At 39.2% G+C, this 15,778-nt stretch overlaps 1 protein-coding gene across 1 annotated transcript in view; it reads left to right on the forward strand.

The window, feature by feature from the left end:
• The window catches only part of TANGO6 (transport and golgi organization 6 homolog), a 180,859-nt gene that overhangs the window by 128,902 nt on the left and 36,179 nt on the right, over positions 1-15,778 (forward strand). The window contains exon 17 of the mRNA XM_065919341.1: positions 13,746-13,897. Within this exon, the coding sequence (XP_065775413.1) occupies positions 13,746-13,897 (152 nt within the window). The remainder of the gene's footprint in view (positions 1-13,745; positions 13,898-15,778) is intronic.

Consider the following 15,778-nt stretch of genomic DNA (forward strand, 5'->3'; position numbering starts at 1 on the left):
GGATCAGCCTGTTAAATTCTTTCTTTCCTTAGTACAGAATTAAGAACGTTTTTTTTTCTACCAATGTAAAATTCTTATGCATTTATAGGCACACAGGTGTTTTGCAGATAAAGAGGCTTACAAATGCACACACCATTTTTTTCTCCCATTGTACTGTAGCTGCACATCTTATCATAACTAAAATCTCTTCTGTGTTTGTAAAGGGCTGTGTGGAGAAGGGAAACTAAAATCAGAAAAGAAGTGATTTCCCCAGAGCTGTAGGGAAAATTCATGGCTGAAAAGTAATTGTTGTTAATAGATCAGAATTTACCTGTGAATTTTTTTAATGATGAATTTCATAAAAAATTAATTGCATTTAAATTATTTAATTCTCTAAACAGCTTTAGGATCTGCTGTGTCAATCTAATTTCCTTCTGACCTTGATTGAAATTATTGTCTCTGTTGACTCTGGTCCACATGTGGCAATAATTTGTAATCATGAAATGTTAAAAGAAACCAGTAATAATTCTACTATGTTTCTTTCAGTAGTGAAATAGAATTCTAGACCCTGAAATGCAGGAAAAATTAATAGATGTTATGAAGGACATAAAAGGGTCCATGAAAAGTGTCAGATCTGTATTTTGTCTCCTATTTCCTCACTGACTGGGTCAGCAGGAATATTTCTGTGAGCGCATGTGACTCTCCACCATGTACTTACCCCAACTATCTAGTCACTTTAGTTCCCGAATAAATGGGAGAAAAAGTAGTTTTTCTGGATCCCTTTTTCCAGTAAGAGATTTAGTGAAGTCAAGTGTGTGTTGTGACATTTGACCTCTTTATGCTTTTATTCTTATTTTCTCCCCAGAATATCTAATATCAAATCTAAAAGTACTGTCGTGGAAAAGGAAGAGACTACTTGAACTGGTTAGATTACAAAGGGGATTCAAACAATGTAATTGAGATCCAATGTAATTGGAAAGATAAGATTCAAAGATATGCACATAAAGACCCCAGTTCTCCATCTCCACTTGAGTCTGGTCCCTAAGAGGAAATGAAATAAAAAGAAGCAATTGAAAAAAAAAAAAAAGAAGCAATTGGGACAGACTTAATAAAAAGGCTGGAGCACAAAGGCTTTAAAACACTGGCAGGAGGTCTTCACTGTCCCTGGGTTAATGTTTGTCATATGTGGTTTGGCATACCCAGAGATGGAGTATTGGTCCAAATGGCTATAACAATATGTAAGAACCTCTGAGTCTATCCCTTCAGTATTTTCCTTGCCCCTTTTAAGAGACTTTTATATTATACTAATTTTTAAAAAAAACTGATGCAGTGAAAATTAAAAGGTTTAAAAAAATGTTACCTGTTAAACTGCCAGCTATGAGGCAGTAAAGACTGAAACTGTATTGGCACCATCTTTTACTGACAAATAAGGAAGCATAGAGCTAGCAGAAGCAATGCCATTCGTAAAGCAGTAGGAAATCTCTGGGTTCTGCTTGACTGGCAGTCAAGGGCACGACCTGGTTCCCGTAGTGGGCATACCATCAAAGAATCCAGATCTCCCGCTTCATGTTTGAAAGGAGCCACTATTGTGAATTGTCTGTGAGATTTGCCTCAAGCCTTTGATCTCTGATCTTTTGAAAGGCAGAGTTATGTTTCATATCAGATTCTGCTTATACACATACACCTCTTCTCTTCTAATATGTAAAGATTTTTATGTTATATATTTTTCCAGCTTCAACATAAACTGGATTCTGCAGCCCTACTTTTACCCCTCTTATTCAAAAACTTACTTTTAAAAAAAGTTATTGAGATATACTTCATCCTTACAATTCAACAGTTTACAGTGCACAAATCAATTTTTTTTGTATGTTCACAAAGGTGTACAACCAGCACCACCACAATCAATTTTGGAACATTTCACTACCCCTAGAAAAACCTATACCCATTACCAGTCACACAGTCACTAACCTACTTTCTCTCTTTGAGGATTTTCTTATTGTGGATATTTCCTATAAAGTCATAAAACATGTGCCTTTTTTTTTAACTGACTTTTTTGGGGTGGGTTATTTCTTATTTTATTATTTGAGTATAATGTGTTAGTTTCCACTGTACAACAAAGTGAATCAGCTGTGTGCTTGTGAATCTGACTTATTTATGTCTTTTTAATTGTGTTGTCAGAGTTCTTTGTATCTTTCCCTGGTGGCTCAGATGGTAAAGACTCTGGCTGCAGTGCAGGAGACCTGGATTTGATCCCTGGGTCAAGAAGATCCCCTAGAAGAGGACATGGCAACCCACTGCAGTATTCTTGCCTGGGAAATCCCATGGACAGAGGCTGTGGTCTGTGAGGTCACAGAGTCGGACATGACTGGAAAACACACACACAAACACACACACAGAAAAACACACGCGCGCACATACACACACACACCCCCCTATCCTACATTGAGAGTGAAGGAGATATTAGCACTTCTGAGCTGATGAGGCCACACCATGCAGTGATTGTGTTAATGACCTGATTCATCTGTGACTATCATAGAAAGACTTTCTCTTGCTAAAGAATGTAAAAGTTAATGCATTTTGATATTTTACTTACTACCCTTATTATGTAGAGAAACCTCTTACTATTTGAATCATTGATCATTTGGCGGGGGGAAATTGATCCCTAAAAGATTATCATATCCTTTGTCTGACTGACTTTACAATCAGTTAACAGAGTAAGAGGACACTGAAGGCATTTCAGTTCAGTTCAGTCGTGTCCAACTCTTTGCGACCCCATGAACCGCAGTGCGCCAGGCCTCCCTGTCCATCACCAAATCCCAGAGTTCACCCAAACCCATGTCCGTTGAATCGGTGATGCCATTCAACCATCTCATCCTGTCATCCCCTTCTCCTCCTGCCCTCAATCTTTTCCAGCATCAAGGTCTTTTCAAATAAGTCAGCTCTTTGCATCAGGTAGCCAAAATATTGGAGTTTCAGTTTCAACATCCATCCTTCCAATAAATACCCAGGACTGATCTCCTTTAGGATGGACTGGTTGGATCTCCTTGCAGTCCAAGGGACTCTCAAGAGTCTTCTCCAACACCACGGTTCAAAAGCATCAATTTTTTGGCACTCAGCTTTCTTTATAGTCCAACTCTCACATCCATACATGACTACTGGAAAAACCGTAGCCTTGACTAGACGGACCTTTGTTGACAAAGTAATGTCTCTGCTTTTTAAAATGCTGTCTAGGTTGGTCATAACTTTCCTTTCAAGGAGTAAGTGTCTTTTAATTTCATGGCTGCAGTCACCATCTGCAGTGATTTTGGAGCCCAGAAAAATAAAGTCAGCCACTGTTTCCACTGTTTCCCCATCTATTTGCCATGAAGTGATGGGACCAGATGCCATGATCTTAGTTTTCTGAATGTTGAGTTTTAAGCCAACTTTTTCATTTTCCTCTTTCACTTTCATCAAGAGGCTCTTGAGTTCTTCTTCACTTTCTGCCATAAGGGTGGTATTATCTGCATATCTGAGGTTATTGATATTTCTCCCAGCAATCTTGATTCCAGCTTGTGCTTCCTCCAGCCCAGCGTTTCTCATGATGTACTCTGCATATAAGTCATTGCAATGTAAACCTCACTCTCCATCATAGAACAAAAACTTTTGTTCTTTGTGAACACATGTATACAATCAGATTCTCTAAACTCAGTCTCCTGTTAAACCATTCCTTTCCTCAAAAAAGCATTATCAGTTTTTTCAACAAATGGTACTGGAACAACTGGACGTGTATATGCAAAATTTGCTTCACCCTTAAATCTCTTCCCTGGTGACTCAGCTGGTAAAGAATCCGCCTGCATTGTGGGAGACCTGGGTTCCACCCCTGGATTGGGAAGATCCCCTGGAGAAGAGAACAGCTACCCGCTCCAGTATTCTGGCCTGGAGAATTCCGTGGGCTGTATAGTCCATGGGATCGCAAGAAGTCAGATACGACTGAGCGACTTTCACTTTCACTAAATCCCTAGTGCCCTGCAGAGTCCTTGTGTGTCGTAGTACACATTAAATGTTTTCATCGAATTGGCTATATGGATGGGCTGGAGTATGGAGATTAAATTCTGATAGAATTCAGGGATCTGTGAATTCTTTAAAAGATTTTTTTAAATGCTGTGTTTTCATTTTAATGATAATTCTGAATCACCTGGATACACATTATAATCAAGTTGCACTGCGCAATTTCAGTACCCATGTTTGTGTTTGACAGACATTGATCTAAAACATTACTCAGAATGTATGTAAACTTCTGATTACAGAGGAGTGCTGGCTGTACGTGATCATTCAATCTGTGGAAAATATAATTGCTTTTACCCAGCAGCACCTTCACTAGCAGGATATGGTATTTCTTTCTTTCTTTTTTTTTTTTTTAGAGGATATGGTATTTCTTAGTTACTTCCTGTTGGTAGATAGAAGAGATTAGTTAGGAATAATTTTATCTGTACTCACTTCTGTGTTTAAAAAAAAAAAAAAAATGGGGAGGGCGAGAGAAAGAGAGAGAGAGGCAAGAAGGAAGGAATAGAGGCCCTCCAGACCTTCCCAGGTGGCTCAGTGTTAAAGAATCCTCCTGCCAGTGTAGGTGACTAGGGAGACACAGGCTCGATCCCTGGTTAAGAAGATCCCTTGGAGTAGGAAATGGTATTCAGTATCTGAATGACTTCAGTATTCTTGCCTGGAAAATCCCATGGACAGAGGAGCCTGGCAGGCTACAGTCCATGGGGTCACAGAGTCAGACACGACTGAGCACACACACGCAGACATTAATAATAGAGTTTTGAAAGGATGTTGTAAAGATTTGACCAAGGATGAGATCTTCTTTCTCACTTAATTCTTCTCAATATCACCTTTATGACATGTTTCAGTGAACTAGAAGAGTAGGTGAGCCCTTGAAGTCAGCAGATCCCCCAACTACAGAAGTTCACTATGTCAGTTCAGATCTGATGGTGCTCTTTCAGTGTGTAAGTGTCTCGTGTTGCAGATGGTAATCTCAGATCCTTTATGAGAGAAGGGAGGATCTGATAGGCATAAATGAATCTATCAAACTAGACTTCAAAGTACCATAGCAACACTTGATTAAAAAAAAACTTCTGAATCCTAATTTGTTGAAGGAATCTTTTCATATAGATGATAATTGATTCACACAAGTCATAGGCAGGTGAAAATTCTTTCAACTCTCTCTTTTCACTATGCACTTGATTTTTTACCTTCCAAAGAAACTCGTTTTTTAATCATTTGTTCAAACAAATCTAGATCCTTCATTTGGTTCCTTGAATGCACAGCTGTTTGCTTTAAAAGAGGGTTGATTATTGCTAACTTCCTGAGAAGAATACAGAGATGCAAATAACCAGGTGTTATCATTGTCATTGCACAAAGTAAAATCCATTAGAACTGAACTAGGAAAAACTCAACTAAAATCAACTTGCGAAAGTTTCTAAAAGTTGGTCTTGAGTTTACTGTGTTCATTTCCCTGAAGCTGTTGCTAAATGCTTGAGGAAAAGATGATAGTCTCTCCAACTTCAGTTCCATGGGTATATCTTAGTCTAAATATTGTAATCTATGGGAAATACTTTCTGAAAATGGGGATTAGGGAGTTCAGAAATCAATACTATTTTTTGTAAAAGCCATACAGTATGCATAGTTTGAAGGAGATAGCAGGATGGTAACAAGTACTTGCCCTTGTCGGGGGCAAGTGTATGCCACCTTTTCTAACAAAAGGTGAATTAGGATCTTAGAACCTTGTGGTTCAGGTAAGTTCAAACTGAAGAAATACAAACATCTCATCTGGATAAAGAAGAGCAGAAAAAGAAGCCAAAAATATATATTAACCAACACCCTCCCAGATGGGATAATTGAGGTTTTGTTGCTTAATCAGAAACTAGGGAATAGCAGTGAATGTCCCAGAGCCTGAGGTTTTAGTTCATAATGATATGGGTGGTTAGTCAGTAGTTGTGAAATACACTCAGCATGTAACCCCCTTACATGAGCTCCTACTGTAAATAGTTACTCACTTTTCTTTATTTAATAAGTTGGCAGATGTAAAAAGATGACTCTGCTCTTTTGTATGTATTAGGTTGGCCAGAAGGTTTAATCAAATTTATGGACTTGTGGACACAGCGGGGGAAGGAGAGCGTAAGAGGAATTGGGAGAGTAGCATTGACATATATACACTATCATGTGTGAAAGAGCTAGTGGGAAGCTTCCATACAACACAGGGGTGTGCAGCCTGGCTCTCTGTGATGACCTAGAGGGATGGGATGAGGGGGAGAGGAGGGATGCTCAAGAAGGAGGGGATAAATATATATTATGACTGATTCGCGTTGTTGTACGGCAGAAACCAACACAACATGGTTAAAGCAACTTTCCCCCAATTAAAAAATAAATTAACAAAAAAAGATGTTATGGAAAAAAGCCCAGATGAACCTTTTGGTCAACCCAGAATATATATATACATTGATATTTTGAGTCATGCTGTGTACTAGGCTATTGTCCCAATTAAAATTGTAATTAGAAGTAAGAAAATTATCGGGCTTATTTTTTTCTTTTATATGTTATAAAAGTGACTTCTGAATCCTTTTAAAAACATACACCATCTTAAGTGTCTTTGTATTGGCAAATCTAACTTTTTAGACTTTGTGTTGATAGACATAGAACTGATATAGAAGACCTCTACACCATTAAATTTTCATATGTCAAATCAGTTAGAATACTTTTGGCTACAGCTAACAAATTCTCAACTCAACTGGCTTAAATAATAAGGAGTAAATCATTACACATGACAAAAGCCCTGAATTGGTTAATTCTTTGCCTCCATTACATCATTCAGGACCCCAAATCTCTTCATCTTTCTACTCTGCCACCCTCATCTCCTAGTTCCTCATAGTTTGCATTGGCTGCAGCAACTCTGAGGTGTTATGTTTTTAAAATCATTTGTTGTTGTTTAGTCGTTAAGTTGTGTCAGACTCTTTGCAACCCCATGGACTGTAGCCCACCAGGCTACACATAACCAGAGGCAAAGTATTTTCTTAGAGTCTTCCATCAGATTTTCCTTCACATCTCTTTGTTCACACTGGATCACATGCCCAGAGCAATTAAGAGGGTATGTCCACCATGATTCATTTAGATCAATAAAGACCTTAGCCTGAATCAGATAAGTGGTGTCTGGACAGGGAGAAGATGGATATTTGAGCAAAATTAGAGTGGTTTTACGAGGAAGAAAGGGAGAATGCCAGTGAGACGTACACAAGAAAATTTGACACATGGGGATCCCTTAAGCTAAAATTAAGAACCCTTTTTGTAGGATCTTTGAATTCTGTGATGGTGTCACATGTAGCCCTGGAAGCTGTGTTCTCTGTTCACATACATTCATTTTGTTCTGCATAGAAACCTGGTCAGGGCTAACTGGCAACTGGGATCCAGTATAATCTTAAGAAACCAACCACACAGCACGATAGGAGCAAGGGAGAGTGAAGACCGTCAGAGGTTAACAGAGCCTTCAGGAAATGGGGGCAGAGCTGTAAATTCCCAAAGAAGACCAGGTTTGAGCAAGGTGTGACATGTCCTGGCTGTGTATACGAGGTCTAAGGGAGGTCAGGTTGCGGAAAACATGACGTCGTGGCACTTTGAGAAATGCACGGTGGGTGCAGGGAGTGTTCCAGCTCATCCAGTCCAATACCTGGAAAACAAGGGAGCAGGTGGGCCCAGAGCCAGCTGGCTGGATTCAGTGTGGGGCTCTCAAGATTCCGGGTCTCCACTAGCTCCTCTTGGTTCTTAGGTATGCTTGGGAGTGGGGTTGGTGGAGCATGCAGTTAAATGGATGCTCATTTGGAAAGTTGTAATGAAGCTCTGGCAAGGCAGGAATTTATGTAAATGGAATGTTAAATTTTGATTTTGTTAATGTAATGGTATGCCCTTAACTTTTATGGTGAGAAAGTGTAAGAAGCAGCCACATGATTTCTACATTGAATATAAAACTTATGTTGTCCGTTCTGTTCTTCAGTTTCCCCCAGGTCACATGACTTTTTCCTTCAGCTCTTCTCCTCTGATACCTTTTCCCTGAGCCCTGACCCCTGACTCTTAACTGCTCCCCCTTCCTTATTTTTCTTCATAGCTCTTATTGCTGCTGGAAAGTTTATTTACTATTTATTGTCTTTCTCCTCCAATAGAAGTAGGCTTCATAAAGATGGGAACTTTGCTTTCTTGTTCATGCTATATATTATCTCCAGTACTGAGACCATACTTGGAACGTTTTAGGCACTCAATTAAGATTTGCTGAATGAATGAGTGAGATACCTCTTGGTATTCTTCCTAAAGAAGGAAATAGATGTACCTTCTTTTATTGCTAATGTGAAATATGTTTTCTGGTTTTTTTTTTTGCCTTAGCTATTAGAATTGCTAAACTAAATTTGGGGTTCGTTTGCAATAACCATTCTTAGCATGGGATAGTCAGTACTTCCTCACTATAGAGCTTTTAAAAAATATTCATTTCAGTTTCAGTATTATTTATTGGAAGTTGCCTCAATTCCCATAGGGAAGTAAATGAGGGTTGAAGAATAATAAATGAACTGCCTGACTGTCTGAAGGGTGACAGGGAGAAGTCAAAAAAGAACACCAGTCTTTTGAGTCTGGATGAATAAGAATACTGGAGCTGTTGTTAATGGAAATTGGAACCAGATCAAAACATTACTCATAAAAGTATCTTCTCTGTCACCATTTTGGGGACATCTCACTCCAGTGTTGTTGCTTGGTCAATATTTTTCCTCTTCCTCAGTATGCTTTGAATACCATTACACCTTTTCTTTACCACTTATTTTTTAATCCATTTTAAAATTGAAATATAACTAATTTACAGTGCTGTGTTAGTTTTCCACTTATTATTTTTTTAATTGAGGTCTATAGTTGCTTTACAGTTTACTGCTTATTTTTAACTTAAAATCCCTACATTAATAAATAATAACTAGTTTGTCATCTGCTCTTACCTTTTCAACCTGCAATTTCCCCTCCTTTATGGATTCCAGACTTCTGTCATTTCTCAGTGACTTCCTTCCCAACAGAGACCTTCATTCCTTTAACCACAGCAGCCTCCCACTCTAGGGCTCATGAATAGATGCTTTTTCTTCCCTTCCTGCTCTCCTGAATCTCGTTCCCCTGATGGCTAAGCCGAAGGTGACTCATCACCTCATAGACCTCCAACTGGAAGGGGCCAGAGAGACAGTCTCGTCTAATTGACTCATCTCCAGTTGGTCTGAGGAGGTGAAGGGATTTGCCCTAAGTCACTGCTAGTTGGCCTCAGGGAAGAAATTAGAACACAGCAGTCCAGTGGTTAAGACTCCACGTTTCTACTGCAAGGAGATACCTATTCGATCCCTGGTTGGGTGAACTAAGATCCTGCATGCCGAGTGGTACTGCGAAAAAATAAAATTTAAACAAAATTAGAACATAGAGTTCTTAACTCTAGATGCACATCTCACTGCAGAACAAGCAAGCTCCTTTCTGACTCCAGAAAAGGACAGTGTTATACCAAAAGTAGAGAAATATGTTTTTCTTTTAGTTGGAAATATCTTAAATGCATTGTATCATAGGAGTTAAGTGTAAGACTGCCTACATTTGATCTTGGTTGTTTTGAACAAGTTATCTAACCTTTCTATTTCAGTATATCCTTTTTCTCTTCTTTCTATGCATTTGTATGCTTAATATACATATTTAAATCTGTAGATGGGGTTTGTTAATATTGAGAGAAATTATGTGTGTGCATTTTTATGTACGTACATGGAATGATACTGGTTCTATTAGTTTCTTTCACTTAATATCGTCTTAAGAAAATATTTTTTTAGTGGTTTTTCTCTTTCTTTTTTTGGCCAAGAGGCCTGTGAAATTAAACTCACGCCCCCTGCAGTGGAAGCACAGAGTCTTAACCACTGGATCACCAGGACAGTCCAGGGATACCTTTCCAGTTCTGTCTTGTTCCTTTTAACGACCATGTAGTATTCCACAATGTGTATGGTTGTTTAACCACTTTCACGCTAATTCATTTTAATTTATATCTTCTCATTTTTCACTATTACAGCTCTGCAGAGAAGCCTTTATGCAAATTCTTGTGCATAACATGTGACTGCATTCACTAGGACTGGTATTCAGAAGTGCAAATACTAGGTCTAAGTAGGCACAGGGTTCTGAAAACAGGGTATGACTAAGTCATCACTGGTTCAATTTCTGCATTATATGTTGATGTTAACTGGGCAGGGGGGTGAGTCTCATGCTGCATGTATTATATTAGGAACTGGGAGCATTTTAGAGAAATTACCCCTCATCTTTTTCTTACATTGTAAGGAAAGTACATTGTGTTCCTGACTTTGAGGGAAAGCAAAAAATAAACTTTCTCCTCTTCCCCCTTCCAAGTGACTAAAATTAGTGAAATTATACTAAGCAACCTCTGCTCGACTCAATGACGGCATTAACCACACAGAACTATAATTGTTGGTACTTATCTGTTTATACCCACCCCCTAAACTTTGGGTTTTTTAAAGGGTAAAGATTATGTTTTATCAATTTTTGTATCCCTCGAACATGAGCATAATACCAGCACATAATTATATTTTGTTGAAGAAATGAGTAAATTCAAGTCAACATTGGCATTTGTTAAGTGTCTAGGATATGCAAAGATTACTAAGAACTGATAACAACAGAGATGAAGCAGTCAAAGTTCTCCCTCAAAGAATTTAGAGTCTAATGTGAGAAATAGATATTTCTCTAGGAATCAAGGTGTTAGTAACAAATGTGATTTAAACCAAAGTATTGTGGGGCTTCCAAGGAGAACAAATTAAGGCTAAAAGAATATTAAGGAAGGTTTTCACAAAGGAAGTAGAATTTGAGACATTTGAGTTGGACCTGGAGCTTCCCTGATGGCTCAGATGGTAAAGAATCTGCCCGCAATGCGAGAGACCTGGGTTCAATCCCTGGATTGGGAAGATCCCCTGGAGAAGGGAATGGCTACCCAGTCCAGTATTGTTGCCTGGAGAATTCCACGGACAGAGGAGCTTGGTGGGCCACAGTCCATGGGGTCGCAAAGAGTCGGACACAACTGAGTGACTAAGCACAGGGCAGCACAGAGCTGGGCCTGATAGAGCAGGTTGTTGATTTTTCTGTGTAATTACCATTTTGGTGACTTTAAACATATGTTTCAAAAACCATTGTCACTGTCTAGATGTCATGTAACTTTCGGGCTACAAATAGGCTGGAAGTGAAGTGTTACACTTGGGCTCTGGAACTAGGGCCTCAGACCCAAGATCAAGCCAAAACATCTTTAGTTCTAAGCATGTCCATGGAGGAAGAAGTTGTTTCTGTTTTGTTTTTAAAGTCAATTCTTTTTTTTTTTTTTTCATTTATTTTTATTAGTTGGAGGCTAATTACTTTACAATATTGTAGTGGGTTTTGTCATACGTTGACATGAATCAGCCATGGATTTACATGTATTCCCCATCCCAATCCCCCCTCCCACCTCCCTCTCTACCCAATTCAGAGTGCCTTAGCATTTTATTTCTCCTCTCTTCAAAAATGAAACACAAATTTTTCTTCCTTTGTTTTGACTGCATGGCATGTGGGATCTTAGTTCCCGGAGTAGGGATTGAACTCACACCCACTGCACTGGAAGCACAGAGTCTCAACCACTGGACTGCCAGGGGAGTCCCCCCAAACTTTTCTTGACCCTACTTCCTTGACTAGCTATCATCCATTTCTTTGATCTGCTTTGCAGAAAAACTCCTTAAATGATCCAATTCTTTTTCTCCTTTTCTATCTTTAACCCACTTCTGTCATGTACTCACCCCTACCAGCCCATCAGAACTGTTCTTGTCAAGGTCAGCAGTGACCTCATTGTTGCTCAATCTCATCGTCAGTTTTGGTCTTCTTTTACCTTACTTATTAGCAGCATTTAATGTAGACCATTCTTTCCTCTCTGGTAGACTTTCTTCTCTTAATTTCTAGGATACCAGGCTAATTTTCCCCCTATGTGGCTGGTTATTTCTTTTTAGTCTCCTTTGCTGGTTCCCTTCCCAGACTCATCCCAGACCTAGGGTTGAAGGAAACACCGATTTGGTCCTTAGTCTACTTCCCTTCCCTGCCTAAACTCACTGCTTGATTATATATCTAGTTTCAAGGTTTTAAGTATCATCTATATTCCCTTGACTCAAAAATGTATATCTTCAACCCAGACTTCTCTTTCCTGAACACTCTGTATATCTTCTACTACTTGCTCAACATATTAAAACTGAATTCTGACTTTTCCTTCTGCCCCAAACTTGATTTACTTGGAGCCTTTCCCATCTTAGTTGGTAGTAACTTCATTCTACCACACAAAGGCAAAAACCCTAGGAGTCATCACTGGAGTCATCCAAAAGTCATGTTGGTACAATCTTTAGAAAATAAGCAGAATCTTTCTCACCTCCTCCTCTCAAGTTACCATTCTCTCTCAAGCAGCTTTCTGACTTGTACCCTGTTTCCATAAGACATACACACTCACCTACACTAAGGTGTGTTCTTAGCACTGCAGCCAGAGTGATCTTTTTGTACTTTTTTGCTCAAAATCCTCCAAAGGCCTTTCATTTTACTCTGAAAAAAGTCCAAGTCCTTACAGAGGTCTATAAAGCCTTGCAAGAGCTGCACCACCACCCGCCCTTACCATCTCCCCTCTAGCCTCCTCTCGGGCTTTCTCTTTTTAAAAAAAAATTATTTAATTTATTTATTTGGCTGGTTGCAGCATGCAGGATCTAGTTTCCTGACCAGGCCTGTTGCATTAGAAGCGCACAGCTTTAGCCAGGATTTCCAGGGAAGTCCCATCTTGGGCCTTCTTGATGCCCCTCCACAGGGTTTCTACACTGGCTGTTCCCTCTTCCTGATGTGCTCCTCCCCACCGTATCCACATGGAGACAGCCTCACCGTCTAGCCTTTGACTGAATGTCTCAGCCAACTCAACGAAGAAGTCTGGGACTTCCCTGGTGGTCCAGTGGTTAAGACTGTGTGCTTCCACCACAGGAGGCAGAGGTTCAGTCCTTGCTTGGGGAACTAAGATCCTGCATGCAAAAAAATAGTAATAATAAAATAAAAACAAACCTGCCACCATCCTTGTTCCTTCTGATATTTTTACCCTACTTTCCTCCTGCTGCCCCTCATGGCATTTATTACCTTCTAACTTACTGTATAGTTTACTGCAGTGGAAACTGCAAGAGGGCAAGGCTCTTTGTTTCTTTTGTTCACAGGTGTATCCCAACTATCAGCAACTGTGCTTAGCACATAGTAGGTCTCTCAATAAACAAATCATCAAGCTTTCCTTGACAAGGATCCAAAATGCCTTGGTTGTCTTTCACTTGCTTTGCTTGAGTAGGTAGGGTGACAGTGTAAGAAAAGTACTAGGCTGATGACCAGGGTCTAGCCTAGGACCAAACTTGCTATTTCTGTAACTGCGAGAGTTGTATTGAATTTGTGAAAGTGTATTTAAGCTATGTACTTACAATATATTCATTTTTCTTTCATATATATATATATGTATATAAATTGCTTTTTCACAAAATAATTCATCATGCATGTTTTTCCTAGCATTATTCTTCCAGATATGATTTTTTAATGGTTATACAAGTAATTTGAAAAGCATAAAACACCATACACTGTTCAATGATGATATATTATTCCTTCTTTAAGTAGTTAAAAGTTTGTTTTACGAGACTGTGATTTCTTCCCTTTTGCTGCAGGGGACATGGTCTCAAAGTACCGAGAACCTTTAATCCACACCTTCCTCAGAGGAGCGAGAGATCCAGAGAGTGCTCACAGGGCCAGCAGCCTGTCCAACCTTGGAGAGCTGTGCCAGAGGCTGGACTTTATGCTGGGCTCCGTGGTTCATGAGGTATTGCAGATTGATTCCTTTCTCTATAGCTTGTTTTCACTTGGACCTATAATGTAGCTTGGCCCTGGGAGTTAGGAGACCTGTGTTCTTTTTCTAGATCTAGAAAGTCATTTAACCTCCCTCAGCCTTGATAGTCTCATATGTATGTTGAAAGTTGTATTAGTAAGAATTTTTAAATTGCAAGTGACAGGATGTCATCTTAACCTGCTTTAAGCCATAAAAGGGGATATACTGTAAATATTCCAAGGAAACAGAACAGAAGAAACTTTGAGGAAGGGCAAAAAAAACTTTGCCCTAGATCTCTGGGCTACCTATGAGTGTCATCTTTGTTCACAGAAACATCTCAGGCAAATACATATTCTAATTGGCCCTCACTGGTTGAAGATATCCTGCATTGCCAGGTGGATTCTTAATTACTGGATCACCAGGGAAGCCCCTTTGTATTTAAGTTTTTAATAACTTAAAAACAATGATTTTCACCAACTTAAAATCTTTCAGTATGCTAATACACATGAACCATTGAGCATCTGATTTTTACTTTTTTTAGGTGGCACTTTGCATTCTCTTACTGTTTAGTCTATTAACTTGTAACAGTTAAGGACTTTGCAGGTCTGTTTTTTTATATCAGCTAAAGATTTCAGTCTGTTATAAATATTCTGGGTCCAGTATTGAAATGGCTCCCGTATTTTTTACTCCGTTTATTTGATCTGATCATGTGACTCAACCCAAACTGAACCATAAACCCTGAACTGAAAAAAACTCCTGGACCATGATCTGAACCAAACCCAAATACTATTATTCCTAATAACAGAGATAGAGTTCACATACTGTACATAATCCACCTACTTAAAGAGTACAATTCAATGGTTTTTAGTATATTCAGAGTTGTGGGAACATCCCCCAATTTTCTTGAACATAGCCATGAGCTGAATAGGTACTTCCCTGTAGCTCACAGTAAAGAATCTGCCTGCAATGCAGGAGAACCAGGTTTGATCGCTGGGTTGGGAAGATCCTCTGGAGCAGGGCATGGCAACCCATTCCATGGGGAATGGAGTATTCCCATTCTTGCCTGGACAATCCCATGAACAGAGGAGCCCACAGGAGCCTGGTGGGCTACAGTCCATGGAGTTGCAAAGAGTTGGACACGACTGAACGACTAACAGTACAATATATGACCTGAATAAAAATTTCATCCAAATGTCCAAGTGAATCAGTTCAGATTTGACCATATCCCATACATTTTCTAAAACCAATGAACTCAAACTATGCTTGACATCATGATCTTCTCTGAACCCGGAAACTGAGACCATACTTCTTTTTGAGTTCCTAGTTTCATCTTTCCTTTCTTTTCTTAAGGAAACTGTAACATGCTGATGGCATATCATTTCCTGTTGAAAGTGTTAGAGAAATTTCTTGGTTTGGTTAATTAGAAAGATTGTGCCAAAGCAGATTTTGCAACATTTAAGAAGTGTCAAAGAAAAAAACATGTCGTCTTTCTGGAGACCCCCCTGACCTGTTGGAAGAGAACCAAATTTCCAGGCATACTTGGGGATGGGAATAAATGAGGCCCCACCTTACCACCCACTTACCTGTGTGTTCACTTGGTCAGATGACTTAGATTCTGAGCTTGGTTTCCTGACCTAGAAAATGGGATTAAAATATCTATAATGCAGGATTGTTACAAGGATCTAGGGATAATGTGTATGCCTAGATACAGTATACAGTGATTCATTCAACAATTGCTATTGAGAGCCAAACAGCATATATGCTAAATAACATTCTGGATATCTGTCATTCTTCAGAATAGACATTGCCTCCCATCATCTTGGATGGGATGTTCTAGTGGGAGGAGACAGACAATAAATGATATACTTGTTAAAA

The sequence above is a fragment of the Muntiacus reevesi genome, chromosome 2 (genome assembly GCF_963930625.1).
Source record: "Muntiacus reevesi chromosome 2, mMunRee1.1, whole genome shotgun sequence".
NCBI lineage: Eukaryota > Metazoa > Chordata > Mammalia > Artiodactyla > Cervidae > Muntiacus > Muntiacus reevesi.